The following is a 23,011-nucleotide window of genomic DNA, read 5'->3' as shown; positions in this document are numbered from 1 at the left end:
CATTCACCCAACTACTCATAATATTGAATCTTTTCCATTTTTGTTTTCTATGTCTAATTAAAATAAAAGAGCTACGTTGCAGGCTGTGTATGGTGATACACATCATTAACCCCAGCATTCTGGAGGCAGAAACAGTGGACCTTTGTGAGTTCCAGGGCAGCCTAGTCTATATAGTGAATTCCAAAAGAAGAAGAAAAAAAGTTGAGCATTTCAGAACCAACAGCAAGTTGGGGAGGGAAGGTTTTATCTACACTTGCACATCACTGTTCACTGGAGGAAGTCAGGACAGGAACTCACACAGGGCAGGAACCTGGAGGCAGGAGCTGAGGCAGAGGCCATGGAGGGGTGCTGCTTACTGGCTTGCTCCTCATAGCTTGCTCAGCCTGCCTCCTTATAGAACCCAGGACCGTCAGCCCAGGATTGACACCACCCACCGTGGGCTGGGCCCTGCCACATGAATCACTAATTAAGAAAACGCCTTATGGCCAGATCTCATGGAGGCATTTCCTCAACTGAGGCCCCTTCCTCTCTGATGACTCTAGCCTGTGTCAAGTTGACAGAAAACCAGCCAGCACAAGCACTTGTGGGCTAGAGAGATGGCACAGTGATTAAGAGCTCTGACTGCTTTTCCAGAGGAGCTAAGCTCAATTCCCAGCACCCACATGACAGCTCACAACTGATTGTAATTTCAGTTCCAGGGGATATGATGCCCTCTTCTGGCGTCTGTGGGAACTGCATGCTCATGGTACACAGACATACATGCAGGCAAACACCCATATTAAAAAAAAAAAGAAAGAAAGAAAAGAAAAAGAGCCACATCCCCTTCAGTCTTCACCTTCTAATGTTCCTCAGGAAAGTTCACAGGTTTCTCCCGAGTCAAGAGATTTTTAAAATGGGAATATTTTCTATAATTTACAGGACTTTATATAAATATAAAATTAAATTGTGACATAGCCATAATATAGGATAGTATAAAATAGCCTAAAGGGGCAAGGCACATTTTAAATACTAATACACAAAAATAGCTGAGTCTTTTTATTAAATGAAGTAAGTTATTTACCCCCCCCCCCTCGTTCATTGATTTACGGATTGATTGATTGATTCATTCTTTTGAGAGATGATGGCACTATGTAGCCCAGACTGGCCTTAGATTTGTAACATTCCTGCCTCAGTCTCTGAGACTGCAGGTGTGCATGCCCAGCACCCTCACCCCCACCAGGAAAGTGCTCAGACCTTGACAACATTCTGAGACTCTGGGGGTCAAGAGCAAAGTGCTGAACACCATGTCTTCCTATCTCCCTTTACTGAGATCCCGTGTACAGCTTATGAATGTGCGTTCGTTCGGCGGCTCTGAGGGAAGGAAGGAGAGGCGTTGTGTGTGCGGCTAGACTCTGGGCTTTGACTTTATTCCCAGAACTTTTTTTTTTCTTAAATACACTTTGAGTTGAAAGTTTCGCGATTATATTTCTGTTTTTTTGTTTTATTTTGTTTTTTGAGACTCATATAGTCAAGGCCGTTCTTGAACTTGGTATGTAGCTGTGGCAAACCTTAAACTTCTGATCCTCCTGTGTGCACTTCTTGGACAGAGTGAACAGTACAGCTCTGAATATTCCATCTGCATTTCACAGATCCCTTTCTGGAGAAAATGTTTATCTTTTAGACTTGAAGATATGGTTAACATGGGCTGTTTGTCACACGGGGGCAGACAGAATCCTGTCACCAAAGGGTCTGAGCCAGTGGTTCCCTGGTGTGTCTCTAGGAACTCTGTTGATAGTCAGATCCTCAGCCACACCCAGGCTGGCTCCGCTGCAGTAATTGCTGCTTCCGAGGAGCTCTGTGAACCAGCCTAGGCCAGCTGGCTGCCTGCTCTGCAGCAGCTGTGCACCAGTGAGCACTGGGGGACTTGTATGAGTTTGTCACTCTGACACGTGGAAGTGAGTGGCGTTGCTTGCCCGTTTTACTGCAGTGTGGTGGCTGGTCGTGTCTTGCTCCATTGTCTCCTTTGCGTCCGAATGGCGTTTAACAAATCTTCTGTTTCTGTTTGGACCTTGTGCCAAGGACTGTCACCCCTAATTCTGGCAAGTGTCTGTGGTCTCATTCTGCTTCGAGTGACTTGGTGGCCATGGGTTTGTGTAGATGCATGTCACAAGAAGCATTCTGTTCTGTGCAGACATGTTTCTTGTCAAAGCATAACCAGGAGTCATTTGTAATCAACATTGGACCATTACTGTCAGTTGTCAGAGGATCATATATCGTGTCTGCATTGAGAACCAAATAATTGTTGGGGTTTTAAAGTACCCTGTGTCACATGAAGCATTATCTTAAACATTTTTATTATATTTTAATTTCCATATGTACATATGTGTGCACACATGTGGACATGAGAGGACAACATGGGGAGACTGACTCTCTCCTTCCACTCTGTGGGTCCCAGGGATTGAACTCATATCCTCAGGCTTGTCTGCAAGCACCATCCATTGCCTGCTAAACTGTCTTGTTGATCCCCACACATTATTTTTAAAATTTTACTTTATAGAATTTTTAGTGGGTAAAGCATCCCTTAAAAGCTTGGTATTAGTACCGTTGAGGATTTATTTTACCCACTTCTAAAGAGAAATAAGTACATGATTATGGTGGCTTGAATGAGAATGTCCCCCTCCCCCCAGGTTCATATGTTTGAATGCTTGGTCCACAGTCAGTGGAACTGTTTGGAAAGGACTAGGTGGTGTATCCCTGGGAGTGGGTTCTGAGATTTCAAAAGGATGTAAAGCTCTCAGCTACTGCTCCAGCACTGTGATGATAATGGACTGACCTCTAAAACTGTAAGCAGTCCCCCGATTAAATGCTTTCTTTTATAAGAGTTTCCTTGGTCATGGTGTCTCTTCACAGCAATAGAACAGTAACTAGGAAATGATCAAATCCACATTCTAATGTGCTGTGGTTTGAGTGTTCTCAAAGCCCATGTACTGGGACTGCCCAGTGCAGCTGTGGGAGGCGGGACCTCTGGGAGATGCTTGAGTCACTAGGTGGGTCTGAGTGCCTTCTCTTTGTGGGATGAGTTAGTTGTTGTGGGACATCGGCCCCTATTCTGTCGTCTGTGTACACCCTCTTCCATTCTGCCTTGTACCACACTCTGGGCCTAGAATCTAGGCCCTCGCTAGCTGTGACCCCCCCCCCCCCCCCCCCCCCCCCCCCCCCGTGCTGGCTCTCAGACTGTAAGCCCAGATAAACCTCTTTCCTTTGTTAGTCACCCACATGGGTGTGTAGATGTAACCAACCATCTTATTAAATAAGAAACACAGAGCCGATTCAGAGAAGAAAGCCAAGAGGTCAGAGCTAAGAGCCTCACCCTTCCTGCTTCAGTGATCCTCTTCAGTCAAGAGAGCTCTCTGAAAAGGACCTACTTCCTATGTGTCTGTCTTTATATAGTCTAGCTGTTCTGCCTTATCATTGGTTGTAAACCCAAACACGTGACTGCCTCGTCACTGCCTGTATGTACCGCCCTCCAGGTCCTTAAAGGCGTGCTCCACTGCCGCCACGCACTTGCTATGGCTCTAATAGCTCTGACCCCCAGGCAACTTTATTAACATACAATTAAAATCACATTTCAGTACAAGTAAAATACCACCACATTTCCCCTTTTCTATTTTAATAAAAAGAAAAAAAAAGAAAAAGGTTATAACTAACAAAAAAAACTATATACAAAAGTACAATGACTATATACAATATATACAAGTAATAAATGTCTAAACAATGTCTAGTCCATTTGTATTTGACTAATTCAGAGAAAATAATTTCATTATCTATCCTATTTTGTTAAGTCCAAAATGTATCTAATTCACTTTCTATCCTAATTAATCTTCAACTATAACTAACTGACCTTCAACTATAACTAACTAATCTTCAACTCCCTCAGAGACCCAAGAAGGAAATAATATTAGCTAACAAAAATAAAAACAGAAAGTGCATGCAAGCAACTTCCAAAAGATTTGTCAGTTGACAGAAACAGCCAGCTGCCTGGACAGTCACCTGAGGTTTCTCCGCAGTGCTGGGGCATCATCTTCAGCCTATAGGCTTAGCGTATCTGACAGACTCATTTGTGAAGTAGGATGTACACAAGGTCAACAGTTCAACCTCACATTGGGTGAGAGCAGTCCATGTACCAGAAACACCTGAATTCCACTAGTGTCATGTTATGATTCAGGATTTTAAATTCTGGAAATTGTTGACGGTTTTTTTTTTTTTTTTTTTTTTGGTTTTTCGAGACAGGGTTTCTCTGTGTAGCTTTGCGCCTTTCCTGGAACTCACTTGGTAGTCCAGGCTGGCCTTGAACTCACAGAGATCCACCTGGCTCTGCCTCCCGAGTGCTGGGATTAAAGGCGTGCGCCACCACCGCCCGGCTGTTGACGGTGTTTTAATTCAGCTGTCCATTCTTCTTGGCTGTGTATATATGGCTTCATCTCAGCATCCCATTCTTCTCCACATCCCTCTATCAAATACCAGTCTACTATTGAGAGGCGTGAGCTTAGTTACTCTTCAAGAATAACTGTTTCGCCGGGCGGTGGTGGCGCACGCCTTTAATCCCAGCACTCGGGAGGCAGAGCCAGGCGGATCTCTGTGAGTTCGAGGCCAGCCTGGGCTACCAAGAGAGTTCCAGGACAGGCGCAAAGCTACACAGAGAAACCCTGTCTCGAAAAACCAAAAAAAAAAAAAAGAATAACTGTTTCAGCTGCTGTTCCATTGCACATCAGAGGCCATCGGCCCACTGCCTGTTCAGCTGCCTTCGAAGAAAAGGGCACTGTACCTTTTCCGAATTGCGAAGGCCACTTCAGGGATGGTGCCATATTGTCCTGGCCTCAGAAGATGCCTTTTGATAAAGCCATAACCACACTTGTTTTGGCAAGAATCAGTAGTCCTTTGTTTCATGTCCTGTCTGTTCATTTTGTCAGCAGTTAATTCGAGGACACTTTGTTGTCCAGTGGCTAACTTTTGCCACAATGAAAGTTAACTCCATACGCAGTTTCTTCAATGCCCATATTTTCTCTGAAGTAGATTGGTACTGCCAGGAGCCGACATGTCTCAAAAAAGAAAAATTTTCTAAGTTATTAAAACATTTTAAATGCCATATTCTGTAGATCTCTGAAGGGTTTGAAGATGACCTGTCTAAAATATATCTGCTCAATTTTTAAAACATTTCTAATATAACTACAAATTCTATTATAATGTCTAACTACTAACTTTCATTTCTTTATATCCTAATAGTTGGTAATAATAACATTCAAGGATCAGAAAATTGCATTGTTAAATGAATGGTATAAGTACAATTAGAAATATACATATAGCATTTTCTAACAATATCAATTTCAATATATATAATTTGTATACAATATAAAACAACCCAATCCAATGTAAAATATTTAAAACTAGTAATTGTCTTTTTCTTCTTCTTTCTTTCTTTTGCTCTCTTTTTTTTTTTTAAACAAGAACCTTAAATCTAATCTCCTTTGCTTAGCCTTTTTCCTAACCCTTGACAACAACTTGTAACCAACTCCCCTAAACAATGAAAATTATCCCAGACCCAAAACCCATTAAAAAGACCAAAAAACCACCCGCCCCACACCACCTCTTTGGGAATGTGGGTGTCGTATTCTTAAAATTGCTTCCTGCTGGGTATGGGCAAAGTTACCTTTATCCTGAAAGAAAAATTTTAGGTTAATTGTCAAATTCTAGGAAAGGTAACTATATCCTTTATTATCCAGTCTGTGTATAATGCCAAAGTTCAGATTTATCTCAAGTCCTTATTCAAGTAGTCTTTGAGACTGGATCATCTCAGCTAGTCATCTCAAAATTGCTCTGAGCACCTTGTAGTTCAAAGCTGATCTGTAGATGATGTTTGTCAGCTTAGTGATGTTATTATTGTCCACGTGGAATTGTTGTTGTTGTGGGGCCCCATCTTCTTCCTGGAGACTTCAGTTGATGTTAGGCCTGGCCGTGATTTCCTGCAGAAAACTGATAAGAGACTCGAACACAAAGACATATATATGCAGCTAATTGAAGCCTTTTTTTCTAGAATTAGTTAGTACTCTATATGACCATTCATATCTTAACAAAGTTTAAAATGTATATATATCTATATATCTATATATTAATTTTGTAAATTTTGATATAAAATTTATACTTTAAGAAAAGTTTTAAAGAATCAGAATAGAATCAAAGAGTTGAGATTAGTAATAGAATAGTCCCTTACTTAATTTGGCTTTTCTCCTGTCCCATAGCAGAAGATGGCTCTTTTCTTCTGGCATGATACAGGGAGTTTGCATTTTCCTTTTAACAACATGCTTGATTTTAAAGAAGGAGAGAGCCATTCTCCAACTCCAAAGTCAGCTTTAAATTTTAATTAAACTGGGACTATTAGAAGACCAATAGTGTTAAATCTTTAGAAAAAAGCAGAAACAAGCATTTAGGAAGACATAAAATTTTTTAGATAATATATACCCATATGCCGTTTCACTCTGTTTCCTGGGATAGATGATTTGTCCCTTTTCTTCAGTTGTCTCATTTGTCCAGTGTTCTTCAGATTCCTTAACCTTCATTCTCCTAAAAGACAAAAACAAAAACCTTTCCCCAAGACTAATTTTGGGGATGTTCCTTTTTGGCAAGTTATTATCTGATTAAATGAAAAGGCATGTGTTACTGGTATAAGTTAGTTTAAATTGGATGTTCATGCTGGTTGATGAACTTTCAACTCCTCTAATTAAGAGGTTTCTCTTGTTCAAATCGAACCTTTATCAATTTTGATGGTACCCACAACTTATCTTCTCCTGTAGAAACAAAAGCAAAACCTCGTCCCCAATGTAACACATACCCTGGTTTCCATTCTGAGGTCAGCACATCCTTAAAGTATATAGGCTGATTTAATTCTGTAGTTTTTTCTATTATCCAATGTCTCTCTGCAGCTGTTGTTCCTTTCTCATTGGCATTGAGAAAATTCAAAGTTAATAGAGCATTATGCAGTCTACTTCTGGGGGGTTTTGTTACCCCTTTTTGTTTATTTAGCATATCCTTTAGAGTTCTGTTTGATCTTTCTATAACTGCTTGACCTGTAGGATTATGTGGTATGCCTGTAATATGCTTTATATTGTAATAAGCAAAAAACTGTTTCATTTTAACAGAGACATATGATGGAGCATTGTCAGTTTTGATTTGTGTAGGTATACCCATGATGGCCATAACTTCTAGCAAATGAGTGATTACAGAATCAGCTTTTTCAGAACTCAAAGCAGTTGCCCACTGAAATCCTGAATAAGTATCGATAGTGTGGTGTACATATTTCAGTTTTCCAAATTCTGCAAAGTGAAACACATCCATCTGCCAGATTTCATTCCTTTGAGTACCCTTTGGGTTATATCCTGCTGGTAATGGTGTTTGATTGTAGAAGGAACAAGTAGGACATTTCTTTACTATTTCTTTGGCTTGTTGCCAGGTTATGGAAAAATCCTTTTTTAAACCTTTACTATTGACATGATGTTTTTTATGAAATTCTGAGGCCTCCAGCACATTTCCTCCAGGTCCTTAAAGGCGTGCGCCACCACTGCCACGCACTTGCTATGGCTGTAATAGCTCTGACCCCCAGGCAACTTTATTTATTAACATACAATTAAAATCACATTTCAGTACAAGTAAAATACCACCACATGGGTGTTCTGTCACGGCAACGTAAGGTGGACTGGGACGTGAGTGGGGGTTGTTTTATTTGTTTGGCACTGTTACCCTGGCAAGTCTCCCTTTTGAGTTCCTAATAGAAAGGTAAACTGTTTTCCACAGTAGCTCTTTCTGCTGTTGGAAGGCAGGAGCAGACTCCCCAGGGCCCTGTCCTTTTGCTTCCTAAATTTACAGGAGGTTGCAGCAAGCTGTCCCTCTGAAAGAGCAATGCTCCTGTAGTCTGTTTGCCTTGTGAGCTGATTAGCTCTCAGCTGCCGTCCTGGGCAGAGATGGTGCATTTTAATCTGAGTCCTTTGGCAGCAGAATTGAACTTTTTCCAGAATCATGGCGAGGTCATTTATGTTCTATATCTAAGAGGAAATATCATTTCATTTTGTTCAAAATGTTAATGGCTCTTTGTTTTATGGCAAGATTCATAAAAATGCTTTTTAGAAAAATGAAACTTGAGGATCTTATAAATGAAGCCCTCGGGAATCAGTGGTGTGCCCTTCAGGAAAACACTCAGCCCTGCTCCCTGCTGCACTCAGTGACGTGTTCCTGTAGTCTCAAGGGTGGAATGGGGTGGGGATGAGGCAGCAGGGTGGGCTGTGATGGCTGCCAGACTCCAGCTGACCACTTTCTGTGGTTGGTTCAGTCTTTGACTCATTGTCTCACATCTAGTCTGTAGCAGGAATCTTCAAAGTTCTTATTAATAAAAACAAACCTGAGAGCCAGGTATTGGGGTGAACGCTGGAAGATCAGAGAAGCAGAACAAGGCACAGTCACCTCACCTTGCCATTTCCTCAACTGATCCTGTTTTCTCAGACTGGAAACCTCTGAGTCCTTATCCAAATGAATCTCAGCTGAACTGCTTCTCGAAAGCCTGAAAGCTTAACCAGCCAAAAGCTTCTAGTTTTTTGGTCTTCACGCCTTATATACCTTTCTGCTTTCTGCCATCACTCCCTGGGATTAAAGGCGTGAGTCACCATGCTTGGCTGTATCCTTGAACACACAGAGATCCCAGTAGATCTCTGCCTCTGGAATGCTAGGATTAAAGGTGTGTGCTACCACTGCCTATCCTCTGTTTAATATTGTGACTGTTCTGTTCTGTGACCCCAGATAAGTTTATTAGCATGCACAATATTTTGGGGAACACAGTACCACCACACTAGTCAGCAGCTGCCAGTGATGGAAAATGATGACAGTGGCCCAGGAAAGCTCCCAAGGGTGCAGGGGGCAGACTTTCAATAGGTCCTTTGAGATGGGGGGTCTCCCTACGTAGCCGAGGCTGGCCTCTACCTGGGTGGAGATCCTCCTGCTCGGAGCTTGGTAGCCTCTGAGCTTCCTGCTCATGGATGGTAAGAAATTGTTTATCCTGGAACTGAATCTGAGTGACCATGGCCAGAACCCAGAGTTAGGTAATCCTGAAGACCGAGTTCCAACTTGGTAACTGTGTCAGCAAGTTTTCACAGTGACAGAACAAGGGGAGTCATAAGTCAAGGCAAGTCAAATACATCGGGGGAAGGGAGTGGGACATCTCCGTTCCAGGCGGTAGGAGCCTTTGGTGGTGGAGCTAGCGGTCTGTTTGTGCATTCTTAAGGATTTACCTCAGGGTTGCAGGATGTTAGGTCAGACAGTTGTGTGTTTATAAGATTGGGCTTTGTGCTGTTTTGGTGTGTTATGTTGGCAGATGGTTCACAGGCTGCCTTGTGACCATGACTAGGTCATGGACTGTTCTTCTGATGTTTCCTAAAAACTGCCAGCCTGTGTGTGCTCAGCAAACTTAGTTCTGCCTTGAGTATCAGAAGCAATGATTTTGTAATTATTTACAAAAAAACATATGGAGAAGCACGAAGATATTTTATTTTTGTTAACTCGTTGTCACATCTGATTTCAGCCCACTTCATAGAGAAAGGTACCTTGCAGGCTTATGAAGCATTTTTTTCACATCTACTCCCAAAGCCAGGAACGGACCCAGGTTAGAAGTGAAATGAGCTTCACCTGAGATTCCATTAGATGATCATGTCAGACACGGGTGGGGAAAAGGATGGAGGGAGAGAACTGTCTCCTGGATGTTGTCATCTGACCTCATGCACACGTGGTAGCTGTGCATGTACACACAAACACACACACACACACACACACACACACACACACACACACACACACACACACACAGTGTGATGGTGACAAGCAGAGAGAGGAGATGTAATCAGTGATGGGAAGAGGAACAGATACAGGGGTGTGTGGCCCCACGTGTGCCTTTGGGGTACCAGTGGAGAGAGACTTGGAGCAGAAGCAAGAACTGCATGAGTAGGTTGGTGGCAGGGTCCCCCCATCTGAGCTTTGGTCCTGCACGGCAGCCCTGGGAGGCTGCGAGCACGTTTATAACGGGCCTGTGCTATGCTGGCTGCAGATTCCCTATACCAGGAACTGGCCTGGCCAGCAGTGCAATTTCACTGTGGGATCCTTTCTCACTGTTCTCTTTCAGCAGAGACAGGAGGTCAAGGTCACATGAACACTGAGCAGTTACTCCAGGCCAGAAGCTGATGACATATTTGGTGTGTGATTTACAAGGAAACCACCTAAGAGTTGTTTGTGGATGAGGCTGCAGCTGTAGCTGAGTGGGTAGAGTGCTTGCCTAGCTGTAGGTTCAATCGTCGATGCTTTAAGAGGAGTTTGTTGTAGACAGTTACTGACAGTGAGTCTCCAGGTATGAAACTGTCCAGGGTAAGGCAGCATCTTTGATAGGATGGGGGCTGATGGGAACTTGAAGGTGACTGGATGTGGGATTCTCCACGATCTTGCTGGTCTGCCCCCACTGTTGCTGTTTCTTCTGCTGTCAATCAGCTCCCCAAGGAAGCACGGATGTGCCCTGAGCTCTATCCTCAGTCCTCTCCAAACTGACTCATTGCTCAGACTCCCTCTCCTCCTCATTTACCTAGTGTTCAGTGTCAGTATCTGTGAACGCTGAAGTTCAGCTGTCACAGCTCAGTGTTGGTGTTTCCTCTGTGGAAGGGAGGGGTTAACTGCTCCTGAGTCTCTGTGAGGACTGAGGGAGAGGCCTCCACCCACAGGAGCTCTGGCGAGTGAGCAGCTCACTGCTCTGGAATGGTCAGTAAGGGGCCCAGTGTTCGGACAAACTGAGAACCCTGTGTGTGCCCAGTCTCCTTCCTCTACTCTCTCCTCAGCTGATTGGGTTTCAAGTTCTGCTGACGGGACATCGTTAATGCGTCTCCATTTGCCTCTTCCTGTGGACCCTTGCTTTGAGTTTAGCACTTTTTTTTCTTCTTCTTCCTTTAATCACAGGTACTGTGATTAAACCCTGGACCCTGTGCATGCTAGGCAAGTGCTCCCCCTGAGCTGTGCCCCATTCCTGAGAACAGTCATAGTTTGCTGATGGAACAACTGGATCCCAAACCTGTTTTCTTTTTCTACTGTTCTCACGAGAGCCCAAATCATCAATGTAAAAGTGGGAAGTTATGACTAACGCAGTTTTCCTAATCTTCCCACCTCATAGGCCTCAGCAGCTGGTGACAGTCTCAGGCTTTGTCTGTGTTCTCTGTCCCCACCCCCTCAGATCCACAGTACCATGCTCCCTGTGCAGCAGGCTGGGTCCACTGCAGTGTTTATGTATGGAAACTGAAAATTGAACTTCATGTATTAAAAGTAGTCACCTTTTGATTACCTTCAGCCCTTTAAAAAGCTAACCACAGTTTTCAGCCCCTGAGCCATAGAAATAGGGGCTGCAGGAATATGAAATAGAGATTCAGCTGTATATGAATAAGCTATACCTAGAAGGATCAAGGAATTCTTCTGGATGAGAAGCCAAATATCAAGGAATATTTGGTGTTATTCAACTTTTAATATATCAGCTGTCTTCTGCTGTGAATTTCATGTGCACTCATAACTTCCCAAGAACTTTTAACAGTGTATTTTACCTGAAATTCTTCTCAAGCATCCTAGGCCAAAATGGCAAACAGACCAACTGCTGTCTCCTGAATTAAGGTAAACACCCTTACGGAGACACCACCTGTCTCCTAGACATACCTTTGCTTCTTGTGCAAACGGAGCTCAGACCCTCCTTTGTCTCACAGCCCAAGAGGCATTCCAGAACAATTTACTCAGAACAGAAGAGGTTTTTTGCATACCAGGTGCAATGTAACTATGAGGCAGTTTTCCTAGCTCTGAGCAGAGTTACCCCGCCCTGCCAGTGTATGGTGGCATAGGACAATAGAGGAAGTTTTATTTTAGTGACTTATAGACTCTTTACCTAACCACTTGTAAGATTGTAGATTGAGCACATTTATGGCAGACTCATAACGTTTCACCTAACCACTTATAAGAATATATTTTGAGCACATAAATTTCCTTTCTGACTTATTCCAGGCCTTATCTGACCCCACCTCCTCTATTCACTCCCCTTTTGGGTTGCAAATGAAGCTGGCTATCGCGGCTCTTGTAGGGACCTTGGAAGCTTTGCTTGGGATTGGTAAGAGTCAGGCTGCTGATAGGCCAAGACCAGTTCTGGAGGAGGAAGGGGAAGGAACCAAGATGGAGAAGAAAGTGGATGAAGATGAGGACGGGATGGAAAAGAGTTAGAGCTGTGAGAGGACAGGGGGAGAAGGGACGGGGAGGAGCTAAGCATAAGAACAGAATTGAGAGCTGGAGAGATGGCTCAGAGGTTAAGAGCACTGGCTGTTCTTCCAGAGGACCTGAGTTCAATTCCCAGCAACCACATGGTGGCTCACAACCATCTGTAATGAGATCTGGCGCCCTCTTCTGGCCTGCAGACAGAACACTCACTGTATACATAATAAATAAATAAATCTTAAAAAAAAAGAACAGAATTGAAGCTGTGTAGATAGAATCTCAGAGGAATAACGTAGACGGACGGAAGAGCACAGTGTACTTAGATCCCTGCCCCGCTGCCGTCTTCGGGGGGGGGGGGCTGAGGAAATCTCGGTAGTGAAGGTCAGGCATGTCAGGCTGGCTAGTGGGCTGTCTTGGGGCCCTCCTGGCTCACCCCTCAGCCTTTGGTTGTGCCATCTTTCCTCCCCTTCATCTCATCTAGTGAACTTGTGTTTTAAACAAAAAATTTAAAATTTTAAAAATGTGTGTGTGTCAGGGGTGGGTGGGTGCATGTGCTTCGTGAGTTTACATTCACAGTGTGAGTACAGCACCCACAGAGGAGGATGCTGGATCCTCGGGAGCTGGAGTTACAGGCAGTTGGGAGCCAACTGACGTGGATGCCGAGAACCAAACCTGGGTCCTCTGCGAGAGCAGTTCAGACTCTTAACCACTGAGCCGCCTCTCCGGGTCCGTGGGTGTGTATTTTAACTCCCTCCTTTTGAAGGAACAACTGTGTGTCGAGCCTTCCAGGTTCCCCTGGTGCTCATGTGTGAGCACAGGGACCTCCAGTCCCTCTGCGTCTTTCCACCTCTCTCTCTGAGCTGCCTTTTGCTTTTGTCCCACTGATGTGATGATCTGCCTTCCTTTCCTGATGTCTGTACCCGTGAGTGGCCTGTCCCCCTCTGGTCCTCCTGCAATTCCTGTCGCCGGGATGGGGGTGCTGTCCTACACTGCTGGGGTTCAGACCTCAGTCCATCCACTTGTCTATCATTCTTGTTTGTGCCTCAATTTCTTCTCTGCAGAGCAGAGGACTCAGAGCCTTCCACTGATGTCATTGCTGTTGGCTGTTCTCCAGGGTCCTCACTCCATCCTTGGAATAGCAGAGTCTCCCTGTGGTCCCTTTTGTAGGCTTACTGTATCGATCTGCCTTAGCATTTGTGACAGTTAGTGCATCCCTCATGCGTCCTGTGCACAGCACATGGGAGGCACTATTTTCATGCTTGTTGAGAAAAGGCAGAAATTTAGCCTGACCACAAGTGCAAGTGGATTCCAAACCCCAAACTCCAAAAATTTCATGAAGTAAATGGAACTAAAAAAGGAAATGAACAGCTTGTTAAACTGAAAATATGTTGGAAAGTGTTCATTATCTCAGTTACAGTTACTCACTTCTTATTGTTGGGTTTGTATCTAGAGATGAGAGAAATGCCTGCAGTGCGTACAGCTTGGGGATTTGCCCCTGGTCTTTGCCCTGCTGATCCTTAGTCTTGCTGATACTGTGTTTCTGTTCAGTGCCTTCTTACCCTGGGATATGGGACATGACCATGCCCATGTTTCCTGGGAGCAATAGTCCCTGTTGCAGAGACTGTAATGGAGTCACAAGTCAGCAGAGAAGGTTGCCTGCTGCATAGCTCAGGTCCAGATAGAGGATGAGCACGGAGCTCATAAAGAGTGACTTTGGACCCAGACAGAGCACAGTACACCCGGATATGATGTGACTGGTGAGCCAGGGTCCTCAGCTAAGGACCTGTGTGGGGACAGCTCATGAAGAGCCCAAAGGTGCACTGGCGTCTGGTGTCTAGGGGCTACTGGGTGCCTGTATGGGATCCTGCACACTGTGTGGAGGCCGTCTTCACTACAGCTTTCCTTTTCCCTTCACCATACTATGAGAGAACCAGCCTGTGGCCTCAGTGCACTCAGCAGACGTGGGTCATCCCAGAGCTGTGTTAGGTGCCAGCAGCCGTATTATGGGGTCGTTAACATAATAGAATTCCTGTTTCCCCTCAACTGTCCTTCCTATGGGGAGGGGCTTACTTTCAACCTGACCAAACTTTCTCTGTGAAAATTGTTATTTTCCACCATCTTGGCAGTGGGAGATCTCTGTGGAATACAGATTTCTGTGTTCCAGTGTAGGTTGATACTGTAGCTGAGTTCTAAGGCTTTCTCAGAGGGAGAGCTATTAGCCTGTAGCCGGATTAAGTGATGACTGTGTGTTTGTCTACTGGGGTGTGAACTTCCTCAGGGAAGAACTGGCCTGCTTGGTCAGAGTTCTTTGGGTCTTTGCAAGATGAACATGTGTGTTAAAACTGTGGAGACCTCAATCCTGACATTTGTGTATGTATGTGAAAAGTATTTTACACACACACACACACACACACACACACACACACACACACACACACACACACACGAGAATCCTGCAATCCTCTGCAAGTGAATTAACAAGCATGTCAAGGAAGGTCAGATGTTTGAAGGAGAAAAGCCACAAATAATATTGCTTTCAGGGTAGATGCCATCTCATCCTGTAACTAAACATTAAGAAGCCATTTCTTTTTGAAGCTGACTCACTGAACAAGTAATTTGAGATGCAGCTTGATGTTGGAGATTTTAATTTAAAATGACTGTCACTGGCCCACTAGACTGGTAAATTATGTAAACAAAAAAGCTTTGTTTATAGTCTACTACTCCTCCAGTCAGAATAAATATAAAATCTAATACTCCTAACTGATGTTGTTGGAATGTTAAGCAAAGGGTGCCTCCAGCTCGGGGTGAGCCTCCAGCTCGGTATGAGCCTCCAGCTCGGGGTGCTCACAGATGGGCTTAGAAGCAGCTTCTCCAGAGGAGGAACTTAGAAGTGTTCTTTTAAAAGAAGGCAGAGGTGTGGTGGGGCTGAGGTGGGACAAGGTTGGGTGTGAGATCCACAGCTCTCCAGGACAGGCCTGGAGCTTCCCAGTCTCTGTAAGATGCCCCTTGTACAGTTTTTCATTTACACAGTAATTTAATGCTGTTGTACAGGGTTATTGCAGTTGTAATTAAGACCCCCAATTAAATGACCTTAAAATATAGAGAAGGTCACAGGCCCTTCAAATCTGGTCTAGAGTTGAGGGTCAGGGTCAGGTCAGTGAGATTTGAAGCTTGCAAAGGACTGGACACACAGGAATGCATCCCTTACTGGCTTTGGTGATGGAGAGGACCACATGGCAAGGCTGAGAGATCTTTGTGCTGCCAGACTTTGGAGACAGTGGAGCCCAGGTGTAACACTTCCCAGGGATCCTGTGCTGGAGGAAGGGAAAGACTGAAGCCCAATGCCAGCCAGAGGAGAGACTTGAACTTGCCTCCAGCAAGAGATGGCACACGGTTTTGCAACTTGCCAGACCACCTTGCAGAGAGACAGAGCCCAGACAGTGACGGTGGGCGGGACCACACCCTGCCCAGGACTGCGGAGCTCTGCACACTGCTTCCATCTGTTTAAACCCAGGCCTGTGTCAGACCCTGGAGATGGACTTGGGGGTCCCTGGGCCCCTTTATTTGTTCCTCTTTCCAAGGTGGCCACATTGAATAAATCCCCCTTTCTGCCTTTCACTGTTGTCTCTTTGATTGGCATAGAGGGGGATGGGGGCTGAACCTAGCTTATTGGAACTGTTTGGGCCCAGGCTCTGACTCTAAATTAAACTTACAGGGGTCTTTAGCTGGTAACCAGCAAGCACATGGGGACCTGAGTCCTCCTGCAGCAAGTTGACCTCTGCCAACAGAGAGAGTTAGAAATGGGTCTCCCCTGCACCCAGCCTCTAGACCAGAGAACCTTGATTCTGGCTTCATGATCCAGAGAGCAGGGAGCCCATGGCTCGGCATCCTTAAGCTCTTAGTTGGTGACAAGCTGTTATGTGATCATCGTTCCTCACAGGTCACTCGTCTCTCTGGTTCTGTGAACACAGACAGTTCCCACCTGGGCCCACTGTAACAAGACTGTCACTCCACCAGCACGGGGTCTGCTCTGGCTCCCCCCACTCAGCCTGTGATGATTTAGTCTAATATCCATCTCTTTTCTTGGGATGCCTTTCACCCAGGCTCACTGCTTGGACATTGGCTCTCGGTTCCCAGCTGCCATGCTATGCCTAGGCCCTCTAGAGGGGTGATGGTAGATGCCACAGCAAATGGAATTAAGCAAGATTTTTTAACTAGGTGCAAGACTTGTGAGTGGGGTTCCTTCCCACACCCTCAGCTCTTCTAGGTGCCTGTCCTCTGTCTTCCCAGCTGTGGCCTCAATCACTGGGACTAAAGGCAAGGCTTCCTTTGTGCCCTTGGTCCAGATTTCTGGCCCACAGAGCCTATGGACTTTGGAAAATGATTGTTTTATGCAACCACATTTGAAGTAGTTAAATGTTTCCCTAAAATACCATAACAGTGACATGGTTATAAAGAAATCCTGAAAAATACATGAACAGAAGCAGAAATTGCAGATTATCAGTCCCGTGCCACCTCGGGGATCAAAGCAATCACTACCCTGTCCTGATTCAAGGGAAGAGGACTGGCCAGGTGACAGTGCAGGTGTCTGAGATAGAGACTTGGATGGGCGAGGCCCTTGGGGAAGACATGTCCCTGCTGGATGGAGCTGGGTCATGGCGCCAGGCCTTTGCTCCGTGCATCCTGCGTCTCTTCTCATCCTGACATAGTGCCCGGCAGAAGCGACCTAAGGGTGGAATGATTAATTTTAGAAACTTTGTCATTATGAAGGTTTTCTTTTTGTGTGGTAATTGGCATGGATGTAATGTATCTTGATCACGTCCACCCCAGCTCCCCCTCCTGTTCTTGGATCCCCCCCCCAAACCCTCCCCCTCCCCTTCCATCCTCTCCTTGTTTTGTATAACACATGAGTCCAATTGTGCTGCCTGCCTGGCCCCTTCTCGAGCCACAAGCAGCCCAGCCATGTGTGTTTGGCCAGGTTTACAGTACCAGGCAAGAATTTCCTCGAGTGAAATTGGCTTCACATCCAACCAGAGGTGATTGGTTAGCCTGGGCCGCTCTCTACATCTCTGAGTTTGACTTGTTAGATTCCATATATAAGTGAGACCTTGTAGTGCGTTTTTTTTTCTTTATTGAATATGGCATCTTTCTCTTTAGCACAGGCTGGAATTCTTGGTCTTCCTGCTTCAGCCTCCCCAGAGCTGGGATTTTGTGTGTGTGCCATGTCCAGCCTCCTGCAGTGTGTTTCTGTGCCTGTTTAATTTGAAATCACAACCAGTGGACCATCATCACTGATGGCCCTTCTGTCCTTTCCTTTGCTGACTGGCATTCTGCCCACATGCCTAGACCACACCTCTGTGCTCCTGTTTTCTGAAGGGCACTCAGGCTGTTGCTGTGCCTCAGGGTCACAGATGCTCCATGAGGAGTGATGATCATACTCACTTTTGCAAACACAAAGGTTGCCTTTGTCCATTTCAGCATGGAAAGTCCATGTCTCTTGTGCACTTAACATGTATCTGTGGCCCAATTGGAGAATAAAGTTTTATTGGTACACAGCCTATTTCAGCATCAGTCACAGCTGCTTTCACATCACACTCTCTGTAATGCCTTCTTGTTAGTTTCACAGACACTTCTTGTATCTGTGTATTATCACAGGCAGACCAGCTCCTGGGAGGCCAGATGTTGTTCAAATCTTAGATGGTCTTATTAATAGAAAACCCAGAGCCAGATATCAGGGTAAAAGCTGAAAGATCAGAGAAACAGAGCAGCCAGCCACTAGTTCTTACCTCTAAGAAATTCACAGTCTAAAGAGAGTGAGTTCCTGTTTCCTCACACCTTATATACCTTTCTCTGCTCTGCCATATTACTTCCTGGGATTAAAGGTGTGTGTGCTTCCCAAGCAAAGGCAGGAAACCTCAAGTGCTGGGATTAAAGGTGTGTGCCACCACTGCCTGACCTCTATGTCTAATCTAGTGACTGGCTCTGTCCTCTGATCCTCAGGCAAGTTTATTAGGGTACACAATATATCACCACAGCCAGATGTTACAGCCCTGTTTCTATCTGCCAGTCATTGTGATACAGACAAAATGGTATATTTCTAAAAAGAGGCGATATGCTTGTCTTATCTCACAGAATTGATTCTAACAAGATACTTAAAAAGAACATGTTTTGAGATTTATTTTTAATATCTTAAAAAATAGTGTGTGCGCGTGTGTGTGGATGCCTGTAGAGGCCATTTGATACCTTGAAGTTAGAATTAAAGGTCATTGTGAGCTGCCCAGTGTGGATGCTGGGAACTGAACTTTTGTCCTCTGCAAGAGCAGTATGTGCTCTTAAGCACTGAGCCATCTCTCCAGCAGCTGAATATGATCTAGAGCTATAGCTTGTGGCCCCAGAGCAGCCCATTTGGAGAATAAAGTTTTATTGGTATGCAGCCTGTCTATTTCAGCATCACTCACAGTTGCTCTCATGTTACTTTGACTGGGCTATGGTTGCTATAGAGACTGAGAGGCTACAGTGTCCAGTTTTACTGTCTGGCCTGTCACTGGGGATCACATGCTCTGCCTTGGACCAAAGGGATGTTTAGAAGTGGAAATACTTTTTGGTTTTTCTTAAAACTACCTTTTGTAGCACTTGGGTGAAGTTTCCACTGCTGAGCTGTGTCCACAGCCCCAATTTATCAAGCTTAATAAACACTGACTGACTTGGATGATTCTGGTTTCATCCGGCGACTTTCTCTGAAATCTCATGAAATAATTATTCTGTTATAACTGATGATAATTTATAACCAGATTTGATGAGAGAATGTGCCTAGAGTAGATTGGATGATTGGTGTCCAATTTTTTAAAAATTAAAGACCATTAAAATTCATTGTGCATTAATTTATTTATGCTGAGAAGACAGCTAACGAGGCAGACATAAAACATGACAGCGTCACACGCCAGTGGCTCTGTGTGCACTGTGGACCGTTACATTATTTCACCTGCATTACCTTGGTTGGTTGTCGTTATAATAATTGTGTATTTTAATTAATTTTCACATTAAAATATCAGTAAGGCTGAGCTGATCGTCGTGAAGGTGCCTCGTGTTTGTGTGTAATTGCTGGAGTTCTGTGTGTTAACGTCATCGTTTATTTAGTCTGTATCTGCATCAGAGTTTGAACAGTTAGGCATTGGGGCTTCATTCCACCCTATTAGGGTAGCAGTGTAAATGCATATTATCTCACATGTCCTCACCTCCTTTTTTTCCTTCTCTAACAGGCTTGTGGAAGAAAGCAAACTGGTCCCGCTCATTTTTGAAGTGATTCTGGTAAGAATGCAAGTATGTCTTCTGGAATTCAAGTGAACATTTCAAGTTTGAAAGTTTTGGGGTGAATTGTATGGTTGTCTCTCTCACCCAGACTCTGTCCCCACAGACTGTATGTCCTTTGTCTTATTCCTAACCTCATGAGACCTCTGCTCTCAGACCCGCACAGACTCACACTCTGGAAGTGAGAACAGCCAGAGTCTCTAGATTTGTCCTTCGAAAGCAGTTTGCATTTTTATTTCTGGTGAATTAAGCAATGTGTGGTTTTTATTCTTCCCTCCCTCTCTCCCTCCCTCGGCTCATTCTGTAGCCTGTGTGGCTCTGCTCTTGTGATTCCCCCTGCCTCAGCCTCCTGAGTGCTGGGTTATAGGCATGTTTCATGCTGCCCAGCTAATAGCTGCTTTCTAGCATAGAACACAGCCTGGTCTGAGGTTGGCTTGTGGAGGGAGACACAACACATGCTGCACTTGTGTGTAATCCTTCAGCATGAATGTCACTGGGCTCCACCATCATACGGTTGTCTTCCTCAAAGCTCAGAATAGCTTAGCTTCCTTTCCCCAACAAAGGACGTGTGCCTCAAAAGACCACCACCCATCAGCTCAAATCTTTTCTCTGTGGTTCCTGTGTGAGGAGAATGAAATGGAACCCAATGTTGTCTTTCTTTGCCCATGAAGAACCCCTGCTCAGACCCTGCTGATCTGAGAACTGGGCTGGGAAGCATACAGGAACGTTGACAGCCAAGGAAAGTGTCCCTTTTTACCAGTACCCTACCCTGCACAGTCAGTGACGGCAGAAGACATGGTAAGGGAGTGAGCTTCCCTCATTCATTTAGTTATGCCTGCAAACCGTGTGCCTATGCGGAAGAAGCAGAGGCAAGCCCAACGACCCCCCTTTCTGAGCCTCAGACCCACGGTCTGGTCAGGGGACTGGTGTTTTCTTGATGGTGTCTGTGGTGCTCAAGCAAAATACCACACACCAGGTTGTGTTTGAAGAATTGATGGGCACTTCCCAGGTTTCTGAAGGCCTGTGGAGGGCCTTGCTGTGACCTCACAGGGCAGAGGGTGGGAAGGCAAGGAGCAGGCTTTGTGGCGCCCCTCAGTGGGAGGGAGGGCTGGGGATGCTCCCAGTCTGCTCTTAGAGGCTCAACCTCCTGATACTGTCCTCAGATCACTTGCATTTGCACTGGGTGTGTGTGTGTGGGGAGAGGCAGGCGTATTGTCCAGCACAAATGGGGCCAGATGTCAAGAGCCACGTGAAAGGTTAGAGGGATTGTTCCGAGTGCTAGAAGAGGGTCCAGAGGCAGTGTCAGGAGGAAGAGGGAAAAGGGAGAGGAACATGTGCCTTCTAGAGCAGCCGAGTGGGATATTTATGGACTGTATGACCTGTGCATTTCTCCTTCGATGGCTGATCTTGGTGATTAGCTTGGTTGGGTTGAGGTCAGTGAAGCCAGCCTGAGTGTGTCTGTGAGGGGTGTTTCCAGAGACAATTAGGTCACAGGGCCCATGACACAATGGGCAGCTTAATCCATTGATGGATTAAAAACTTGGAAAGACTATTGGTAGGTGGTGGAACTGTGGGGATTTTTATTGCATCCTGTCCCTTAGCCTGTGTCCTGCCAACCATGGTGGGGGCTTCTAAAGACAAAAACCTCTGAAACTGTGAGCATTTTCAGTCTTTTGAGTTTGTTTCCAAGGTCGCCTGTTGGCACTGTTCCCTCCTTAGAGGCAGAGGCAGCTCTTGTGTTTGTTACAGGCTTGAATTCCTTGTTTTGGAGGACAGTGGGTACAGAAAACTGCTGAGTCGGGCCGTAAAGCTGGGCACACTGTGAGAAGCAAAGCTGTTCCAGAGCCACATTTGGCGTGTGGAGAGAGGAGTGACACAGAAGCTCCAGAACTAGACAGACCTGGGCAGACGCTGACGAGGTGGTTCTGCCTGCTGTGTGCAGTTCAGTTCCCTTGGTGACTGAGGGAAGTCCTCATTCTACATGAAATACCACAGAGAGAAACCTTATGCCGTGTGGGAAAGCCTCACTTGCTCAACACCTGAAAGGATGTAAATGTCCCCCCAAGAGTCGGCCTCAACAGCAGACAGGGTGGAGGGATCACGTGGCCACTGACTGGGTGGGGTGTCTCTCAGCACCTCAGCTCTACTCTCAACTGCAAGGGAGCCTTGATCAGAAGAGGTGTGTGAGTCTCAGCTGACGTACGTGCAAGATGAGTTCTGGGGCTAAGCTGGGGGCCGTGAAAAGCAAAATGTCCATTACTTTAAAAATATAGACTATTTTTTCCTTGAGAATTTCATACATGTATATAACTTACTTTGATCCTGTTCACCCCTAACTGCCCTATAATCACCTCCCAACCCTCACTCTCTCCCAACTTTGAGTCTTTTTTGTTTTTTAGAATCCACTGGGTCCAATTTATATCGCCCATGTGCTCCTGGGTGTATGGCCATCCACTGGGGCATGGTCAGCCTACATTCTTAAGAATCGTTCTTGCTCTTCTAGCAGCCGTCAGCTGCCGATAACTCCTTCTGTTCATGCTGGGATGCTGACTGCTTTGATCTTGTGTAGGCAACCACAGCTGCTGTGGGCTGTGAGTTCATGAGCAGGACGATTTTGTCATGTGCTGAAAACACCCCTCACCCCCAGCCCCATCTCTGGCTCGTTCAGTCTTTTAAGCCCCTCCTCCATGATGGTCTCTGAGCCTTGGGGGCAGGGGCATTATAGAAAATTCCCACTTGTGGCTGAGCGCTCCACAGATTCGAACTCTCTGCACTTGGACCAGTGCAGGGCTTCTGCCTAACCACCGTCCACTGCACAGAGGAGCATCTCTGCTGAGGTCTGAGAGTGTCACTAACCCGTAGGTAGAGAGAGAGAACTCTAAAGGGCACTTCACTACTGTGTCCAGTTCTCAGAGTAATAGGTGATGTTACTCCGCCCATTCACTGCCATCTCCATGTCTAAAATCCCAACAGGAAATGCCTTCTGACAGGTGATGTGATGCACCCTCATGATCAGCAGCAGGGAGCTTTTGATCAATGTCATACCCCTCTTTAAACCTTGCTGTCCCAGTCTCTTCGTCACAGGGGATGAAGGTGGCGCCCCTCTTCAGTCCTGTGCCTGCACCATTGCCAGCGAGGTGTTCTGAATCTGAGAGGACGTTCTGTGTTTAGCTTTCTTGTTGGATATTATTGCACTTTATATATTTGTTGCATGTGTATGGGCACCTACACGCCACAGCACGTGCCTGGAGGTCAGCGCACACTTTCAGGCGTTGCCATCATGGTGTTGGTTCCGGGGCTTAAACTACAACCTTTGGGCTTGGTAGCAAGCCCCTTCACCCACTGAGCCATCTTGCTGGCCCAGGATATGTTATAGGGAATTCTGAAATCATGCTTTATGAGGTCGGAC

General features: G+C 45.5%; 1 protein-coding gene across 9 annotated transcripts in view; it reads left to right on the top strand.

Annotated features, from left to right (window-relative positions):
- The window catches only part of Ulk4 (unc-51 like kinase 4), a 336,112-nt gene that overhangs the window by 115,603 nt on the left and 197,498 nt on the right, over positions 1 to 23,011 (top strand). For 6 of the 9 annotated variants that reach the window (XR_008215107.1, XR_008215108.1, XM_052724642.1 and 3 more), the window contains one exon: positions 19,554 to 19,602. Coding sequence is in view for 7 of the 9 variants with exons in the window: in XM_052724642.1 (XP_052580602.1) it covers positions 19,554 to 19,602 (49 nt within the window). In the remaining 2 variants the exon portion in view is untranslated. Of the gene's footprint in view, positions 1 to 19,553; positions 19,615 to 23,011 lie in introns of all 9 variants that reach the window. The other 3 variants (XM_052724593.1, XM_052724602.1, XM_052724611.1) reach the window with 1 other exon arrangement.

The sequence above is a fragment of the Peromyscus californicus genome, unplaced genomic scaffold (genome assembly GCF_007827085.1).
Source record: "Peromyscus californicus insignis strain IS unplaced genomic scaffold, ASM782708v3 Scaffold_11__1_contigs__length_118956290, whole genome shotgun sequence".
NCBI lineage: Eukaryota > Metazoa > Chordata > Mammalia > Rodentia > Cricetidae > Peromyscus > Peromyscus californicus.
The sequence above is the reverse complement of the archived record's forward strand: the minus strand, read 5'-3'. Positions and strand labels throughout refer to the sequence as shown.